At 36.8% G+C, this 21,019-nt stretch overlaps 1 protein-coding gene across 1 annotated transcript in view; it reads right to left on the reverse strand.

Annotated features, from left to right (window-relative positions):
* The window catches only part of LOC147671992 (axonemal dynein light chain domain-containing protein 1-like), a gene marked incomplete at its 3' end in the record, with an annotated part of 350,388 nt that overhangs the window by 177,245 nt on the left and 152,124 nt on the right, over positions 1-21,019 (reverse strand). Inside the window, exon 12 of the mRNA XM_086948070.1 lies at positions 1,921-2,087. Coding sequence (XP_086804196.1) covers positions 1,921-2,087 — 167 coding nt within the window. The remainder of the gene's footprint in view (positions 1-1,920; positions 2,088-21,019) is intronic.

A 21,019-nucleotide genomic window follows, 5' to 3' on the forward strand; every position in this document is an offset into this window, starting at 1 on the left:
GAGGCGTGTTCTAGAGGTTCAGGACGGGAGGACCTTCTAGGCACAATACTGGGCAGCTAAGGGAACATTGCAGGTGTTTGTCAAGTGACCAACACTGGTGGAGCCCAACGACCAGGCAGCTGGAAAGAGTCAGAACTTTACACTGTGCTTGTAGAATCAGGCTTCAGAAGACAATATACGGGCAAATAAGTCACATCAAGGTGAAGCAGAGGTCCCTCCGTCTGTGCAATGCGTGCCCATGGCACGCAGTAAGTAAACCCAAGCGGGGGCAAAGCTTAGAGGCAAGTTGCACTGTCTAAATCGCCACGGAGGAGGCTTCCAAGGTCGCGCTCAAACAGAACTCAGAGGGGGGGCGACAGGCAAGAGTAAGCAGCGAGTTCGAAAAAAAGCTGTAGAGAAGTAGCCACAGGAAAGTGATTAGTGCAGTGAACAGCATTAGCTCGCCTCGAAAGTTCAGTGCGTGATGAATTGGCAATGGCGGCACGTCACCTGTGATGTGGGTGTACGGCAGGAGTCATGACGGGCATACCGCCAGCTTCAGCCAAGCACGGTATCCACTGTGCCCAATTAAAGAATTGTCCCTGTGGGCATTGGCACGGGGAATCCCCGATGCTCACTTAGCAGAGGGAGCTGCGCAGGCCTTCAGGAGCGTCGTCGCGCTCACCCCTTGATGCACAGAAGTCCACCTGGGGCCGCACACAATGGATTTAGCGTTGCAAAAATCACCTTAGCGCTGCAGGAGTTATTGAGGAGCAGTCTGCAGGCATTTCAGGCAGGATTCATGCGGTAGGGCAAGACGTTTTTGACGGATGTTGCTGCCAAGCTGGCAGAACCTCACAGACGTGCGGCCATCTTGATTGTGCACCACCTAGCGCCCACCTCCCCACCCCCGATAGCAAAACCAGCTGATGCTTGTCTGTCAGCCCAGTGGTTTCCAGGCTCTAAGGGCCGATGTAGGTAAGCAAATACCGGTCGGTAACGGCCGAAATTCGGTAATTTCCGCCGTTACCGACAGGTATTTGGAAAATGAGATGTAGAGCCACCTAAAATACAGATTCGGTAATTTTACCGAATCTGTAAAATTACTGAATCAGTAAAATTACCGAATCTGTATTTTGCGATGTAGGTAGCACTGTAATCAGTGCTACAGGGCTTTCAGAATTCGTTATTTACCACCAACTAGAAGTTGGTGGTAAATAATGAAAAGCCTTGAAAAAGCATTTTTTGTTGCAACATGCGCACCCATACACGATTGAGGGGTGCAACAGGGTGTCAAAGTGACACACTGCCACCCTTCAATGTTTCCCCCAATTACCGAATTGGTATTTACCGATTCGGTAATTGCCATTCATTCCTATGGGCCTCCAGGCCCGTAGGAATGAATGGCAATTACCGAATCGGTAAATACCGTTTCGGTAATTACCGAATCTTACCGATTCGGTAATTTAAAAAGAGAAATTACCTACATCCCATTTACCTACTCTTAAATACCTAGGGCCCGATGTAGGTGTCCATTTACAGACCGGTAACGGCCGATTTCGGCCGTTACCGACCGGTAAATGGTCATTCCTGATGTAGGGACCATATTTTACCGATTCGGTAAATGCACCGAATCGGTAAATTTACCGAATCGGTAAAATACTGAATCAGTATTTTTACCGATTTGGTAAATTGGAGATGTAGGTGGGACTCTTCTGAGTCCCACAGGCCTTACAGAATCAGTATTTTACCACCCAATCCAATTGGGTGGTAAAATACCGAATCCAGGTGTGCAGTACTTGAGAGAAAGAAAGAGATAAAAAAGTCTTAAAATAAAAAAACACCAATAAACTGAGGACAGGTGAGACAAAGAGAGGAAAATCAACAAAAGATACGTGAGGAGAATGAGACAAGACAGCTGGGTAATGGTAAGGGACTCACAGCACTTTCGCCTTGAAATGCTGCTGCCATTTCTCTAGGTCAGCACGGAGACGCAGCAGTTTTTCTCGGCTGGACTCCTCTGCTCGCTCCAGCTCCTCTCCGAACCGAACCATTAGTTCTCGCCAACTCTCGGTCACCTGCTCAATCTGAGAAAGGTCTAGTGTGTCCTGCGGGCAAATAAAAATCCACAGATGAAACCAACCAGTGATGGCTGATATTAAGCAGAGATTATATTTAAGTGTTCCAAGGAAGAAACTTGGAGAATGTATCCGGATACGATTGACTATATGCTGACAGCTTTAGTTGAGAAATCACTCTCACCACTGATGTTCTTTGTATATTGCATTCTCTTTTACACGTTTTTGCTCATTAGTGTTAGGGTGCGAGCTATGGTTTGTCTGGCTAATCTGGCATAACTGGAATTTGAGGGATTTTTCAGTTTATTTTATAGGAAGAGCTGCAATTTAACTAAGGTATTTTAAGTGACGTTCAGAGGATTGTTTAAAGATACATTAAGGTGTTATGACAAAAGCTAACCATAACTTCACTTCAACTGTGTGTGAGTGTATACATAGTATACATATATGCAGATGTGCAGTCTAATATGCTATTTATTACCATTGTTGAGTGGTCATGATTCACAAGTGGCAATTCTTGAGTAGGTCATAATGCCCCCTCTCCCTCAACAATGGTAATAAATAGCATATACAGTCAAAGGGTGTGCTTGTATGGTTTATTTCATGCTGCTAGTTAATGTGCAGTAATTATGAACAAAGAAGATTAACCATACATAGAACACGAGGAGTTAAATCTGTACAACAAGATAAAATGGCAATAACTAGTCTTTGTTAGTATGGCTCCAGCTGTTTTCTTCTACAAAGTGATTCTACAATGTGTTTTCCCAAGTCAGGTTAGTGTACTATGGTTATAACAACATAGCACTGTAGTAATAAATGTGTGGGTCTATGTTTATTAGTACACGTGTACCAAATAACTGGCATAGCATGTTTACATATATATGGGGGGGGACGATAACTGATGAGAGACATAGCCTTGTTTGGTTCATGATGCTCCTTCCCTCTGGCAACAATGTCCATAAACAGCATATAACGCTCAGAGCCCATCTGCACAAATGGTTTATTCCAAGGGATGTTCTCAATATATTTATTTTATAAAAACATTTAACCAAAGCAGAATGTAAGGAGTTCAGTTTGTGTAGTAAAACTGAGGTAGTAAACAGTGTCAGTCTAGTGCAACAATATATATATATATATATATATATATATATATATATATATATATATATATATATATATATATATATATATATATATATATATATATATGGAAAACAACTCCTGAAGCAATGAAACACCAGGAACGGACCACCACAAAGGTTCTTCAAATTTTCAGTGCATTTATTAAGCCTCTCTCTCACAACATGACGCGTTTCAGCCGGGTCACCCCAGCCTTGATCACATCAATATATATATATATATTACCTACTGGCGGTCGCCAGTAGGTAGTTATAGTTAGGATTGTTTTCCATAGGAAATCCTCAACATTCTATGTGGAATAACTTTGGCCCTGGTTGAAGAATCTTAGCGAATTTCTCAAAGAAGATGGCTCGGTCCGCTGCGCTCCTTCCCTGAAAGTTTGGGGGGGATTGGTCAAGTGGGGGCTGAGATATAAGGGGGGTCCCAAAACGTGTTTTCTCCATGTTATTTTCCATAGGACCTTTAGACTCGGCTACAGGTCGAACGGCTGAATGGATTTATAAGAAATTTGGCAAAACTGTAGAGTCCGGTTCGCAGATTACGCTTTTTTTGGAAATGGTGTAAATCCGTTCAGTAGTTGTTGAGAAAATTAAAGTTAAAGTCAATTATATATCTATAGGCGCGCACACGTGCGCGCACCCAAGCGGCTGCGCGTGAGCGGAATTTTTTTTTGCTGCGTGACGTCTGTTAACGTTCGATTCGAAGGAAATCAGGAAGTTTTGTCCGCCATTTTGTCACTGCAAGTAAATATATTGTGCATTTCAAAGCGTTGAAACATGGAAAGGGGAGAAGGTAGAGATTGTCTTGCTGCGTAGGTTTTCTCGGGGTGTGCAGTAAGGCCCTTAAACGCGAAAAGATATATTTTTTTTCCGGAAAAAAATAACGGGGTGCGCGCACCTGGTGGCGCACACCTATTAACGAGAGTGTGACAATGGAGATAAATCAGAAGTTTGAGTGCTTAGATATAAGGTGGCTCTGAAAAGAGCCCTTGTGTTAATTGAGTGTTTTCTGCATTTATAAGTAAGTAACGATGCAGAGCCTGATGTTGCAGAGGAAGATTCTGTTTCCCTCATTCGTGAAATGAACACCGTCTCTCCTATAGACGTCTTGCATGTGGTATCGCAAGTTGTTGTGGTAAATAGAACCCATGCTATAATCTCTGAGGAACGCAGAAACAGATTTATTTAGATGTCTCCTTGCTTTCTCAAATTGTGCACAATGTTGATTGGACCAATTCCATTTCTGTCTTTGGCATATATTGGAATATACCAAGGCAGATCGAGGAAAAAGTGTCATCAATTGTCGAAAGGTGTCTTTTAGAAGCATTTCCAGACCTACCCCAGTGATTGTGCCTAGATCGTTCCCACCACAGTGCACAATTATAAGGTCTGGTTCTGGGAGATGCATAAAGGTTTTCACCAATGGAATCAATTGGTGACATTTCAATCCTCTTTTGGCAATCCATGTTATGTGTACATTTGGTAAGCCGAGGTTGCAAATTCGTCTGCTTACTGCATATTTTTCACTCCAGTGAATATAACTGTGTCCTATTAGCCAGTCCTTCATTTTCAAGGGATTTGTAGTCGTCCTCCGATCGGTTCTGGAAGTGGAATGGTAGTAAGAAGTTGAAATTCTAAATAAAAAAAAAGGAAGAGGCTGGGTGTGGTTAAAAAAATAAAAATGATTGGTTGATTATAATAAGTGGAGATTGAAGAGTACGTTGCATGTTAATGTTAAACGAAAAGTACTATTGGGTGTGAAAAAAAAGACATGTAACAGAGTTGTGGATGGGCAGGTGTTTCTGGAGGGAAAACAGTCTTCTTAGTTTGCTGTAGAACGTTGAGACATGAACTTTTGACCTGTGCCTTCAGCAAGGTGCAGAATGAGGTGTTACCATGGAAACAGCCGGAGATGGCAGTTGGTGATGGGTGTCTCTCACGTGAGTCTGAAAATATTGTGAAGGACAACCAATTGAAATGTAAATTTGATTTTACAATTTTGCGTGAGGAAATGTGATTGGCTGAAGAGAGTTATATGAGTGTGTATTGACTGGATATCTGTGCCATTGAATTTTGGTTGCAGTGATAGAAGCAATATTCAGAGTTCCGCTAACGAATATCTGTTTTGTGACTTTCACTGTTCTACATCGTTCAAAGCATTGGTAAAGGTAAGTGTGTAACTGTTTGTTTTGTCATGTACCGTATAATATAGTTTAATCAGAAACAATGATTGATTTTCCATATAAAAACGAATTTATGGCTGTCATAATGTGTTGTATTTCTAAAAGTAATTTCTTCCATTTAAATGTTGAATACGCAGTAAAAAATATTTTTAATATAGAGTAATTATTTTTGAAATTTTGAAGCGTTTATATATAATGAGAGAAGTTGTTGAGGAAATGAAGAAATGATATTAGCAGAGACACAGATAATGCAGAAAGAGAGAGAAATGGTAAATTACTAGTGATACCGTTGTGAAAAAATGCTAATGGTTAATGAATTCGTAAACTTTTTGTCAGTCGACAAAATTTCAGGCTGGTTGGTGACCGTGGCCTGCACTGGTGGGGGTGGGGCGAGAGGGACGGGGAAGGGGGCTAAAGTGGTAATGATTAAGGTATTCACAAAGTTTCTGTTAGACGTCAAAATTATAGTGCGGTTTCTGGTCGCCGTTTGCACTGGTGGGGTGAGGGAGGTGGTTGAGTGAAATAAAATGAAAAGTTTTGACCATGAGGTTGTACAGAGATTTGTGTAGTAAATGTGTTCGTACATTGAGGTTGGAAACGGAGTATATAAATATCTCTCTCAGTTCTGCTGTTTGACTGCATCTTCATGTCCCTTCTGTTTTCCATCTCCGTTTCCCTGTGTTATCTTATTGTCTGTGTGTTTGCCTTCAATCCGGGCTGAGGAAGTTTGCTGTGGAGGCACACACAGATAGTCCTATCAAAGTGATTGGAACGTTTTCAAAAAAATAATTATATAATTGCATTGGTATTTTTAAAGCGCTACTGAATGTTTTCGTTCTCAATTACCGCTTGGTTGCTTTCTCAGAGCAGAGGGTATGTCGTATTTCACTCTTTGGTGCCTCTGCATCTGAGTCTGTTCTCTGGTGGCTGGCGGAGAACTGTTTGTTATTGTGGAGATGAAAGGGTGATAAGGAGAGAAATACGACATAGCGTCTGGCCTGTAGAAGCGTGGGAGCAGTGATTAACTCTGAGTGAAGCGGAACTGTGGCGGTGCTTGGTAACAGTAAAAAAATTTTTTTAACAGTGGTATAACTGTCTGTACGGTGTGCGACCTACTAAGAAAGAGTTCACGGGCCGTAATTGGCTTGCAGGTTCTAGTATCAGTAAGTGAGGTCGAGAAAAGAAAACATTCAGGACTTTATTTATGAAGACCTTGCACCACCGGTGCGTCACTTTTTCTCATTTTAAAAAATGAGGCACCGGCGGCGGAAGGTCTTCATAAATAAGGTCCTCAGTGACTACAGTTAAGGTTATGTGGAACCCATGAATAGTTTTTCAATATGAAATCATTTCAGTTGAGATTATGGATTAAAAGAGAAACCGTGAATATTTGAAATGTTTATTTAGAAAGGTACTGTTTTAAAGGCGAATCATTATGTAATATGAGTACAGAAATTGCAAAAAACACAGTAATTGGTATTGTCAGTAGTACATGGAATACAAACGCTATAGTTGAAGAAAAATGAATCTAGTTGGAAAAAACATTGTACACTCTTATAAGGAAGTATATTATATTTTAATAAGTGGAAGAAGGTCTCTGGTCTTTTAGTTTAGGAACGATATATGAAAATGCAAGTTGTTATACATCATTACTTTATCAATCAGCTGTCTACATGCGAAGCACTATCAAGTTTGTGTTATGTTACTGTGTGAGGGAAAAAAAAGGCGCCAAAAGCGACAAAATGGCGAGAGGTGCATGTATGTAATCTGTTGGATGCTGCGCAAATCACTATTGAGGAGAACTACTGTATTGAGATATCTTTTGAAGGTTGCAGTATTGCATTTGAAATACAGCACTAGTAATATTGGAAATATTGTTGAAAGAACATATTTTTCTGTAAAGTTTTTTAAAAACATAATTTTATAGGAAATTAAAGGAGTAGAGGCGTGTGAGGCGGAAATAAGCAGTTGAGATGCGAAATGGCGTTTACAGTTATAAAAAACTCGTTTAAAATTTACACATTAATTAGGGCACATGTAGCATATATTAGCGAGTTTTGCATCGAGTATGTTTGAAATAACCTTAGATAAGATATGCAATAGAATTGTTGAGATTACACTGTAAAAAAATAAAGTTGAAAATTGAGTAGCTGAAGAAACAAATGTAGTTCATATAAAAGACCAAAATTTAGCCAGCACGAAATCATAATGTGCACTGTTAGTAAAGCCAATAGGTCTGTTCTTCAAAAGAAAATATGGAAAAGAACGTGAAGAATATAGGGAAGCAAAAGGAAATGAGGACGTCAATGGCTTATATAAGAGTTATTGAAGCATTGTTTAGCCAAAATAGGTAGCTTCTGCTTCTAACAGGAAATCACTTTTATCATTTGAAAGTATGTCAGCTATCCAATGGAATAGAGTAAAGCAGTACTCATGATCTGTTAAGATCGGAACCTCTTTTATTATCAGAGGGCAGCTCGGTGGGTTTTTGATGTAGCTCTCTGTTAGGAAGAGTTAACCGTCCATTGTGTAGGCAAAATAGGTAGCAAGTGCTTGTAACAAGAAATCACTGTTATTATCTGAAAACATGTCAGCCATCCAATTGAGAAGATGAAAGGAGCATTCATGATCTGTCATTATTGGAGCGTCTTTTACCATCATAGGGCAGCTCGGTGGGTTTTCGATGTAGCTCTGTGTTAGGAAATATTGCGCCGCTGCGAATATATTCCAATGACCCAGAACTCCTTGTATCGCTGCAAAGGCCATAATCCCTTCGTCGGAACAAAGCTGTTCATGATCAATTAACGGATTCATGAGGTGATTGTAATTCGCTTCAGGAGGAACCAAATTGCAGAGACATAAATCCAGGGCCCACGTGAAATCACAGCTGAAGCAATGAAATACAGGCTGCACACAAGTGAAATACGAATATCGAAATGATAATCGATATGAAGTATTCAAAGTTGAGAGTGTTAAGGTGCCGTAGTACAGAAGCATTCTCTGTCGAAATAGTTGTATGTGGTCTGGCTCGTTTGCGAAGGCAGGAGGGACATCCATTTTGAATCTACCAAGGTGGTAAAGGAAACGGCGCAGTACTGCCGGTCGTATAGGAACTCCACAGAATTAGGTAGCCGGCTATGCAGTGGAGAGGAGCATAATGACTTGATACATTTTCTAGGAGTCTAGTCACTTAAATATTGCTAAGGAGTTTGCCACGGAAATATGTATCCATTTTCAGAAGTTTATTTTATTAAGGATATATATTAATATGGTGGCTCTTGGTGTTTTGTGGTTCTGTGCAAGTGTACTGCTTGCATGTGTATAATGCTGGCCCTGTAGTTTTTCTCTATGGACATGGGGCCTTATTTATGACGGCTTTGCGTCACCCGTGCGTCACTTTTCCCATGGTAAAAGTGACGCAGTGGCGGCGTAATGTTTCATTAATAAGGCTTTTTTTGTTTTGTGACTTGGCCTTTTACTTTTGAAAGCCTACTGTTGTAGGTGCATGGGGCCTTATTTATGAAGTTCTTGCGCCGCAGGTGCGTCACTTTTAAAATGGGAAAAAGTGACGTACCAGTGGCACAAGGCCTTCATAAATGAGGCCCATGAATTTTAACATGGGGAAAAGTGACATATCTGTGGCAGAATGCTTTTATAAATGAGAAATGTTGTATTTATTTTTAATGGAGAGTATTTTGGGAATCTTATTACTTATGCTTGTTCAATGCTATAATGATTGTATATTGTGTAGGAAATAAGTTTGTAATAAGTTAATAAAATTTTATTTTTTCCATTTTTAGAGTGTTTGGTGCCTGTAAGGATCAACCTGTTGAAGTTATATATTGAGAGTATATATTCTTTTTTTCAGGTGAGTTCCTTTTTATGCTTTGGCAATTTCTGTGGGTGGTGATGAAAATAATAAAGAATAATTTGTAAATGTTTTGAACATGATTTTATCTTAAATTTTTCACATGTGGTTCTATCTGCTTATAGTACATATGTTTTTTGAGATGTTCTCCATTGACAGTTCAAATTATGTTTTAATGAGCTTGGGATATGTGATCTTTTGCAAGGAGTTGAGATTTAGAAATCATTGGAGTATAATTCTTTCAGGTTTGTTTTAATAATACTTGTGAAGTGCTCATTATTTTTAAAATCTTGTTGTATTATGTTTGGCAGTGTTCCATTTTTAATTACAGAGAGGTATTATGATATGGATCTAAATTTAATGCTCATTTTCCTGCATATCTGTGAATATACTATGTATAGGCACTTTTTTAAATATTAATGTAGAGTTTTATTATGAGGTGGTTGTTCATGGTAAGTATGACATTTTGCATATGCTAAGACATTGACATGGTGAGTATACTGTTGTAATATAAATGGAACTGTCTCTGTGGGAAGTAGTAATCTGTAAAGTGAATTAAATGGTTTGTATAGTGTGATCCTTTTCTTTAGAGTGCATATATTTATATTGCACTTTGTAGTGATGAAATAAAAGAAATGGGTCTCTAAAAATTATTATACAGGTAATAAATATTTCAAATATGTAGAAACTCTAAAAATAAATTTTACAGTGAAATGTCTTTTATCAACAGTAATTATTTAATTTTAAAAAAAGCACAGTGTCAATGTTTAGAGTTGTATTGCCAATTTCTTTTTCAAAACAAGAGGAATGTGGTATCTTACAAATTATAGAGTTAATAAGTTAGAGATTATAAAATTATCTGTAGTTTAAAAACTAGTAAAGGTAGTTTTCAATTATACACTTATGGACAAAGATATAATTTAGTCTTTATATTTTTTTAAAAGGAAAAAGAAGAATTTATTGAAAAAAATACAATGGAATTTTTTTTGAAGAAAATGAAGTGCATTTTGAAATTATAAATGAACTGATGGAGGAAATATTAGACGCGGTTGTTGGAGAGGAAGAAGATGAAAATGACTATTTTATGGACATTTCATTAGATTCAGCATATTTAGAGCTGATAGAAGAGGAGGACAATGGACTTAAAGAAGTCCCTGATGAACTGATGTTAGAAGTTCTTTTAAATTATGAACTTTTAAATAAATAAAAAAAAGTGATAGCAAACCATTCGTGATGATAGTTTTCTTGATATATTCGTCGATGAAGTGCTTCATGAGAGTGATAAGATATGTTCTCATGAAGTGTAAAAGATTGTAGAAAAAAAGATTAAAACACTTATGATGACTGATAGTTTTTGAAAAAAGTGTACTGTTTGTATGCTTTTAAAATTTTTTTAAAAAATTGTCTATGAAGTTTAAAGAAATATACAGTGTGATAAATTTTCAAGGAAAATTCACTACAGGATTTACTACTTTGTTCAGAGATTTTCTGTTATTATGTGTATTTTATTAAAAAATGAATGTGTGGTTTTAATTTGTACGGTATATGCTAGTACTGAACTATAATATTTGTTATTTTTGTGTCTTACAGGTTCACAATCTCATCAAAATTTTAAATTAAGATGCCGACCAGTATTGACAAAAAAGAAACTCTACAAACGGACGTACAGTTTAAAGAAGAAAAGTACAAAATTATTTTCAAAGACTGAGAGGACGGATACAAAGAAGAGTACTGCTGGTAAGCAAACTAAAAAGTTTTTCAAAAGCATTTTGGGAAGGAAAAATGTAAATATTGAAGTTCAGAAGGAGAAAACGATTTCATCATCTAAAAGGAGATCTGGAGTTAAACAAACTACTATTACTGGAATTAGGAAAGATGAAAGTCAGTACAGTAAAACCCGGACCAATCAATTTAGCCAAATCAGGAAGCGTATGTTTTACAACAGAGTCGTTGCGAATTTATTACAAAAGGAAAAAGTTTCTAAAAAAAGATCTGTTTTTCTTTAAAAAAAACTATATATAGAGGCTTTTGTTGAGCGCGCATTTGAGACAAAACGAAAGTTATTTATTTTAATACTTAATAGAATAAATATTTTAAATAAGGCGATTCGAGTTTTCAAAAGTAAAAGTAAATGGAAGAGACATATAAATAGGAGTAATTTTTGTAAAGTGTTTTCTGGGAAGTGGATGCATACTTCAACTTCTGAGCCATTTTTTAATGAAGAGAGTTACTTTCAAAGTAATGATCTGTTGCATGCAGTTGACACCACTGGTCGAGCGTATGAGGTGAAGGATGGTTGTGTTATTGAGAAAGAGAAAATTGTGGTTAGAAATGCAGAAGATGTTATGGCTAGAGAAGCTTTAGAGGGACGTCCTAATGCTCCTGTTTACAGTTGGAATTGTAGTAGTATTTGTAGTGTACGAAGGATTCAATTGATTTCTTTCGCAATTTCTTACGTAAGTACACTAAAGAAAGTGTAAAGAAAAAAATTAAAATGTTGCAAGAATTAGATGAATGCAGAGTGCGCGAGAAAATAGGTCTGCAAGGCCATTCTCTGGCTTGTCTCTCTAAAAAAATATGCCAGAGTGTGTTTCATCACTTCCGGATGTTAGCAGTGCATCACACTAAAATGAGAAAATTAGTGAGAAAGTTGTACTATGCAAAAAGTCCAGCACTTAAACTTAAACAGTTAAATAGTGCTCTTTTGTATGGATGTGAATTAGATGTTAAGAAGATTTGTGCAGAACTTGAGGTAAGTTATTTTGGTCCAGAGGAAGATAATGCAGAAGGTGATATAATTATAGAAGGAAATGTGTTAGAAAATGTTGGGAATGTAAATATTGAAAATTTTGAACAAGAAATAATAAAGTTTAAGGTAATTGCAGGTGAGAAACCAAATTTTTCTTATGTCTGTTGCCGACGCATTCATTACAAAAGTCAAACGAGGTTAGTTGATTTATATTTAAAAAGTGAAGATGAAAGTAATGGTCAATGGAAAGATTTTGCAACTTATTTGTTGGTGGAAAACTATTTTGATTTGGGTTTTGAGCAACGTGTTTGTAAATATTGTTATAATAGATTAGATGAAAATAAAATGCCTGCTAGAGCTGTTCACAATAATCTAGAGTTGGTAAATATTCCATCTGAATTGATGAATTTAAATACTTATGAGACGATTCTGATTCAATGTGTACATCCTTTTCAGGCTATTGTTCGAATGGAGCCTAAGACTGGTAAATTAAATCCTTCAGACTTACTAAGAGGATTAAAGGGTAGAGTTGTGTATTTGCCTATTGATCTTTAAAAAAATATGGAAACAATTGGTGTTGAAAATGTAGAAGAGGAACCTCTAGTTATTCTAGTGAATGGTGTACCTACAAAGAGTAAGAAAATCTGGCAAGATTTAGTGGATGTTAGGAAAGTGAAAAAGGCAACGTTGTATTTAGTGCAAAATAATAAGTATTACAAAGATGTATACGTAGAACAAGAAGATGTAAGTGAAGAAGAGGATAGTGATTTGTGTAGTGGACAAATTGAAAAAGTTGATGTATCTAGATCTGAAGAAATTTATGAACATTACAGTGTTCATCCACTGCATTCCAAAGAAGCAATAGGGAATGCTATTGAATTATTTCAGATGAAAAAGGCGAAAGGAAATCCTATTCGTGTCTGGGAAGAAAGTTTGGAAGGTCGTTGTTTTCCACAGTTATTTCCTACAGGTGAAGGTACACGATATGATGATCGACCTATGCAGATTCCTGCATCTGAGTACCGGACAACAAGATTATATGCAGAAGATCCAAGGTTTCGCCAATGCATTCCATATCTGTTTCATCTTCTGTTTGAGAGTGACTTATCTGGTCTGTCTTATGCAGTAAATCATATCTTAAAAAGTGGTGTACATCTGCAAAATATTTCAGCAAAGGAATTTATGGATAGAGTGCATCAGAAAGATAGTGTTTTGGATTCTCATTTAATTAATTTAATGGCTTGTCAGCGGGGTACTAATGAGTATTGGTACCGTCGTCATGGAGATTTGAAGTGCATGCTTAGAAACTTAGGAGCACCAACATGGTTTTTAACTCTAAGCTGTGCAGAGTATGCTTGGGAAGATTTAATTGAATTTCTTCGGGAGGCGAATGCAAACATAGAAAATATAAACTACAAGACACCTGGAGAACTGTGTTCATTAGATCCAGTTAATGTTTGCAGGTATTTTAATCATAGATTTGAAGCTATGATGTCTTTCATTTCTAACAAGAAAAATCCGCCTCTTGGTGAAGTACTGGATTTCTTTTGGAGAACAGAATATCAAGCAAGAGGTGCTCCTCATATTCATATGCTGCTATGGATCAAGGATGCTCCTAAATTTGGAATAGACTCGGATGGGACTGTACTATCTTTTATTGAACAGTATGCCACTTGTGACATACCTAATAGTGCCACTGATAAGGACTTAAGAGGAAAAGTGTTACGTTTTCAAAGTCATCGCTGTGGAAAATATTGTCGGCGAAAATTCAAATCAAAGAGCAAATTTTACACCAAATGTCGCTTTGGATTTGCACGACCGGTACTTTCAAAAGGAAGAGTCAACAATTTGATGTCATGTTTGCGACATAATATCAGAAGGAGGTCACCTAAAAATACGTACAATTTAAGAAGAGGTGAAGAATCGAAATATATTAATGACTATAACCCAGTCATTTTGTCCATGTGGAATGCTAACATGGACATACAATATGTTGCAGACAACTCTATTGCTGTGGCTCGATATGTAACGTCTTACATCACGAAATCTGAAAAGACGGAACTGAAGGAGATGTGGGAAGACATTTCTCATGAAAAGAGCCTGAGCAAGAAATTATATACGTACAGTTTGAAGATGCTGTCTCATCGAGAAATTGGAGCATATGAATGTTGTGACAGATTATCATCAGCAAGTCTTTATGCGAAATCAAGGACTATTCTCTGGGTGAGTTTGGGCCTAGCAGAAACACGAAACCGTGTTCTGAAACCTGTGCAAGAAATTGAGTACTTAGCCCAGAAAGAACCAAACAGTACAGATATTTTGAAAACAAATATGTTGGATACATACTATTTAAATAGAAGTACTGTGCTTGAAAACATTTGTCTGTATGAAATACTTCAAAATTATACTTTTAAGAGAAATGTTACCGAGAATATTGATAAAGGTGTACATGCTGTAATTGGACATGAAGGATGTCTGGTAAAACAAAGAAAAGGACACTTGATAAATCATCGGAAACTGAGTTGCGAAACACCTGATAAAAGAGAATTTTACTATTTTGCTCTTTTGCAACTGTTTAAACCATGGCGTAGAGAAGAGGAACTACTTGGAGACTTTGATAGTTATGAAGATTCATTCAACGCATCTAAAAGTAGTATTGAATGTCATATTTTCAGCAATTATCTCCAAATGTTGAATGACAAAATAGAGCAAGAAGCGACAATTGCAGCAGAGATTGCTAGAGATAGTTCACAAGGTAGTCAAAGTTCGGCATCATTAAGTCAAGATCCACTGGGACAACCAATTATTCAAAATGAAGCAGCCACCGCCAAGGATGAGGTGGAAAGCGCAATGCAGCAAGGTCAAGAGGAAGTAATCGACTTAGAAGAATTAAAGAAGCAGTTTAATGTTGAGCAAAGACAGATATATGATGAAGTGACAGAGCACATTGAGCATGGCTTTCGTCATGAGAGAAAAGATTGCTCATGTATGTCATTTGAGCCTATTCGATTATATGTAAGTGGAGAAGCTGGGACTGGTAAAAGTTTCCTAATTAAAGGAATTACTACATATTTACAGAAAACAACTCAGTCAACACTGTCGTGTGTTGTTACTGCTCCAACTGGATTGGCAGCACATAATATAAAAGGTGTTACTTTACATCGTTTGCTGATGCTGCCAGTTGAACATGAAAATAAATTACAATATCAGAAGCTATCTGGAGAAGCTTGTTTTGAAGTTTCTAGAGTCCTTAAAAAAATGAAACTTCTTATTATTGATGAAGTAAGCATGGTCTCCAATTTAATGCTTGCTTTTGTGCATTTAAGAATGCAACAGACACTTAAGACAGAGTATGATGTGTTATTTGGAGGTAAACATGTCATAGTTTTTGGAGATCTACTGCAGCTGACTCCTGTGAAAAGACAACCTGTATTTGAAACTGTTACACATGAGGAGACCAGAAAGTGCCTGGGCACTATTGGAAATGTAAATATATGGTCACATTTCAAATATACTGAACTGATTCAAAATATGTGACAGGCAAAGGATACTAAATATGGAAGTATTCTTCAAGATATTAGGATTGGAAAATTAACTGAAGATGCGAATCACACTCTACGAACTCGATTACTTTCCAAGCTGTTTCCTAATGAAGATAATGTTCCTGAGAGAATATATAGTAAAGAGGTAGTAGATAAGTCAGAGATATGCTTGATGCCAACTCTGAAAGAATGTTCAGTTTTTAATGAGAAAATGTTGAATTTAGAAAATCAAGAAATTAAGAAACTGGAAGCTAAAGATAGAATAGAGCATGAAGGTAGTACTATTGTTTTGTCTGAAAAGTTGAAATTAAAATTGGATTCTCTTCAAAAAACTATATCTAAAACTGCTGGTTTAGAGAAAAATCTGTATGTATGTTTTAATTGTCGGATAATTTTAAGAAGAAATTTACATGTAGAAAGAGGATTGGTAAATGGAGCAATGGGTAATGTTGTTGGTTTTGTCAATTATACCAATAGAGATGAGATTGAATTTTTGAGGATAAAATTTGATGGGATTGAGGAAGTTCAACAAATTAGTCGGTTCAACTCGTTTTTTGCTTGTGAAAGACTTATATGTCCGTCGTAAGCAATTTCCAATTTGTTTGGCATATGCAGTGACTATACATAAATCTCAAGGTTTAAGTGTAGATTGTGCTTTGGTAAATATTGGAAGCACTGTATTCAAAGAGGGCATGGCGTATGTTGCTCTATCGCGTGTTAGAACTTTATGTGGACTTTATCTAATTGATTATGATGAGACAAAGATTAGTGCAGATTTAAATTGTGTGAAGGAGTATAATAGGTTAAGAAGAGAATATGCTCCAAGTTTACCTCAATATCCTTTAATTGAAAGGCGTATAGTTGGTCAGAAAAGGAAAAATGAGGACAAATGTGCTGAAGTAGTCCAGAAACGACGAAAAAAAGATGTAGCTGTTGTTGGTAGCTCTAGCAAAACTGTTAGTATTGAAGAGATCGTTGGATTTAAGTTGGAAAATAGGTCTGTTGTCAACTGCTATGCAAATGTAGTAGTTAATGTTGTTTTCTTTCTGAAAAATGTTAAGGAACAGATTATAGAAAATCAGGAGCATACCTTTTGTCATTCTTTAAATTCTATATTTGAAACGTGTAGTAGTGGTGATAGTGAAGTAGGAAGTGTTTCGGAGTTAAGGAATGTTTTAGACATATGTGCAGGAGTAAATCAGTTTTCTCAGAATATTCAGCAAGATTGTCAGGAATTTATTATGTATATGTTTACAGCTTTGGAAGATGAAGGTGTAGATATTGATAGTCTTTATGGGCTTTCTTATAAATGGGAAAATAAGTGTGATAATTGCTCATTTTTAAGTAGTACTGAGATACCCAGTGAAAGATTTTTATATTTGACATTACCAGACTGCAAAGAAGTGCCTTTTCATAAACTAGTTAAAGATGCGCATCAAAACATTGTCTGTTCTCAATGCAAGTCTGAAATGTTATCAACTTTATTTATCCATAGATACGGACAATATGTAATTTTAATGTTTCAACGATGCAGAGCTGATGGGAGTAAATTATCCACTTTAATTAAAAATTTTGTGGCTTCTCAAGTTTCTATTTCTAGAAGAACATTTGAAACTGTAGCCATTATTTATCATGAAGGGCATTCTACATCATCAGGACATTATACAGCTTATTTGAAGTGTGCTAGTGGCTGGACACTTTGCAATGATAGCCAATTGACTTTTAAAAAACGTTTGCCTTTTGCCTTAAGTAACTCTTATTTGTTATTTTTGGAACCCAAATTTCAGTAGAATGATTTGCTGTAGGAATATGTATACTATAAAGATCTGAAACTTACTAGTTTACAAATATCATGTAAATGAGGGTGTACAAATCTATAAATGAAATTTGTGTTTTGCATAGTGATAACATCAGGTACAAATTTACTTAATGTTTGATGGTATAAAATATGGTACAAATTTTGATTGTGAAAGTACAGAAAACAATAGATAAGACTAAGATTAAATAATTTCAGAAAAAAACTACTTAACTCATAGTATTTGGCCACGTGGAAAAATATGAGAGAAGAAAATGAGTACTTTTGAGAATTATTTAGGAACTTATATGGACGCAAGTGTTTGGGAGAGGTATTTAAAAGATAATGAGTTACCTTATACAATTTGGCCACGCGGAAAGGTATGAGAGATGAAACTGTGTCTTTCAAATACATATTTTTAAAGGAGATTGCTGCACGGGGCTTTGTTGAGATATCTTGAAAAATAAGTGGTATACTTTAATTAGGTTGTAACTGAGGAAGATGTAGTGTGCTTACTCAAGAAATTGCGAATTTGAGGAAAACATTTAAGACATGTTTTTTTCAAGTATTTATAATATGTATGCAGATTTTGTATGGGTTTTTTAAACACAATCATTTTGATTGTGTTTTTTTTCCCCCGCTGTTATATGATGATTAATATTGAAATCACTCTTGATAGTGAAAATCAATGTATTCTGAGAACAGCAAAAATAAATCATTTAATATGTTGTTTACTTATTTTGTTACATTGCATTTAGAAATATGTATTATAATAGATTTTTTTTTTACTCTCCTCCACAGATATTATATGTATAAGGTAAGTTTAATTAATAATATCTGACAGTTTTCTTTGCATCTGTCTTATTGTTTCCTATTGTTTTTTCTTTAAATAATATACTTTATAATCTTATTTTTAATTTTTTTCCACAGGTGCTACGTTCTAATAAGAAATGTACTTTTTTTTTCTTTTTATTAGGTAAGTATATATAATAAAGAAATTTTTACAACATTGTGTTATTTATTTCTCTATCCTTCTTAAAGCAATGTCATCTTTTATATTGAACACTTCCACATAGGATTGGGTGCATTGTTAGAAGGTATGCTTTAAAAGTGATTTAATAAAATGAGCGACATTTCACTGAGTGAGTTTAGCAAAAGTGATATATGAAAACAATGGTGCATATGATATTAAATGTTACATGGTGTTCTTTGCAGGACTTTAAATCCTGTGTTGCAGTTCCAATTCTGCCTCAAGATTAGGGGTCTGGGGGGCTTAGTGGGACTTGTATGGTCATGATTGAGCTACTCCTTTTATGAGCCATGGTTCAGGTGTGTTTATGATAGAGTGGTTCCGTCATGGTTCTGCTTAGTGAATAGAACGTGTTAAGGAAGCACAATGTTAGTGTTGTGCATGCACAGCGGCAAGTACATCACAAATGTTGTCCGTACTGAGGACAGATGAGGCAATGCTCATGATGGAGCAGCTTTGTGATGAGTATGGAAGCATTTAACAGCTGTTAAAAAAACCTGAAGGGTTTCTATAAAGACGAGATATGTGTCATTGTAAAGGCCTGTATCATAAAGAAGTGTTCTTCTGAAGTAATACGTATTGAAAGTGGCTGACTGTAATTTATGAGATTTTACTCAGTGACTTTCTGGGCCATGTTGTTTCAAAACTGTGCATGTGATTGCTGCGTCAAGACCTACGCCTACTTCAATTTGAATATAGAGGTATATTATGAAGGGTGTTTATCTGTGTTTTTTTTGCTTTAAACGTCAAGAAAGCAGAGATAAAATTATCTCTCTATTACCTAGCTGCTGCTAACACCAGTTAGCAACACTTAGTAGAAGATAGTGAACATTTTGGGCCGCACTTTGCATGTCAGTTGCATGTATATCTAATGAGATGCAAAGTGGGCGTGCCAAGATGTTAGCGACTGAAAATAGTCTTTAACATCGCTATCTCTTATTACTAGCTTTTGGAGATATTTGCGCTAAGCGGGAATATTTCTAAAAGCTAACACCTGCCCTGAGCAGTTCTTAGCCATGTTATCCAATGGGAGGTGGATAACATGGCTAATAGCATTAGGTCGCTATGCATGAATAATCCTGACTTTTCTGTGATACTTATGCTTTGCAACGATTTTTACCGCATTTGCGTTAAACCTCATTAATACCAAGGTTTATTTGCGGAAGAAATCGCTGCAGCGCTGCGGTAAATGTTTAGTCTCTAAGCAAGTAGAAGGACTGCTACATACTTGAATATTGTTTAGTGCTTATTTTCATTGAGACCGTCACTGAAGTTCAATGGATCTGAGACGCTGTTCTTGTGCATCTTGGCGACTGCCAAGCCTTTGTAGCAGTGGGAGTGAGGCCTCTCCAAGGGGCGCAGCGTAGCTCCTTTTGATGTTTATAATTGCAGATAGCAGGGTAGACATGTCCGCGGAATTTATGGATGCTTAATCACAGTAGAGTGTACGTGCTGCTCTTAGCACCTCATTACGACACACAGGGGAGCCACGTTGCACAGTTGGAGATCAGAGACTTAGGAAATAAAACTTTATAATAGCAAGGGCTCTAAGCGATACAAATCGCCCGTTCTCGGTGTAAAAAATATCACCGCTATTGGTGGTATTTTCTACGGTGTTAGTGCTCGAAGGAGAACAGTAACATATATGTGAAAGAACATTCTGTAACAGGCTCAGCATTTCACATTATCGCGTGAAAACAAAAGTTTTTCTCACATAGCAATAAGTCTCTTATAATTAAGGGACGGAGTGTATCTAGTGCTATTTACTACACTGCTATGTGAACGATGTTGAATGTTTCATAAGGGGAGGCTTTAAAAGTTTTTCGATAAACTGGTTTTCCAGGGAAGTGGGTGGAGTGTTTCGTGTAAATTGCAGAATAGAAACTAGTAAGAACCAATTGGAAGTGTTGTTTTAAAGTCACATGACTGCATATGCGTGTCTCGCTGCTTCTACGCGATAGGTGGGTGCGCGCACCCGGTCGCGCACTAAAAGAAAGCGGCGAGAAAATATCAGCTAATATGCTCTTGGAGCTCGTTTTGGTACAAAGAGTTAGTTCTGAAAAGAACTTTTTTTTTTTTTTTTTGGAAACAAGTGTTATGATGCTTTTGATTTCTTTTTTTGTAAAATTTTATGCTTTTGATTTCTTAAAGTTGCTACGACATTTTTCAGTATGTCATACTATCCAAATAAAGTGAAGAAATTTAACTTTTCTTGGAGCATTTATGACTCTCAATTTTGTGTTTAATTAGAATAAAGCTTTGCTCTCCGTATACAAGAAGTTTTCCACAGTTCTTGCATTTCATGTGCACGTTCGCCAGATATGGTTTCAAGTCCATTTCAGCACTCGATGGAGATACAGGTCGTCCACCGGAAGATGTGCTGGTTACTTCTGATGGTAATATCGTGGCCTCCGTTTTTCTTGTCAAAGGTGGTCGCTCATTTCCTTCAGATTCGGAAGATGAATGCGGAACGGTAGCCATTGCAGCGAAGTCTTCGGGAAGATGTTCGACGTTGTTCTCTCTTGAGAGTAGAAAAGAAAGTGATGGAAGTGGGTGGAGTGCTGCGTGTAAATTCCAGAATAGAAACTACCAAGAACCAATTAGAAGTGTTGTTTTGAAGTCACATGACTTCACATGCAAGTCTCAGGTCCTGTAC

This window comes from Lissotriton vulgaris, unplaced genomic scaffold (assembly GCF_964263255.1).
Source record: "Lissotriton vulgaris unplaced genomic scaffold, aLisVul1.2 SCAFFOLD_2464, whole genome shotgun sequence".
Lineage (NCBI taxonomy): Eukaryota > Metazoa > Chordata > Amphibia > Caudata > Salamandridae > Lissotriton > Lissotriton vulgaris.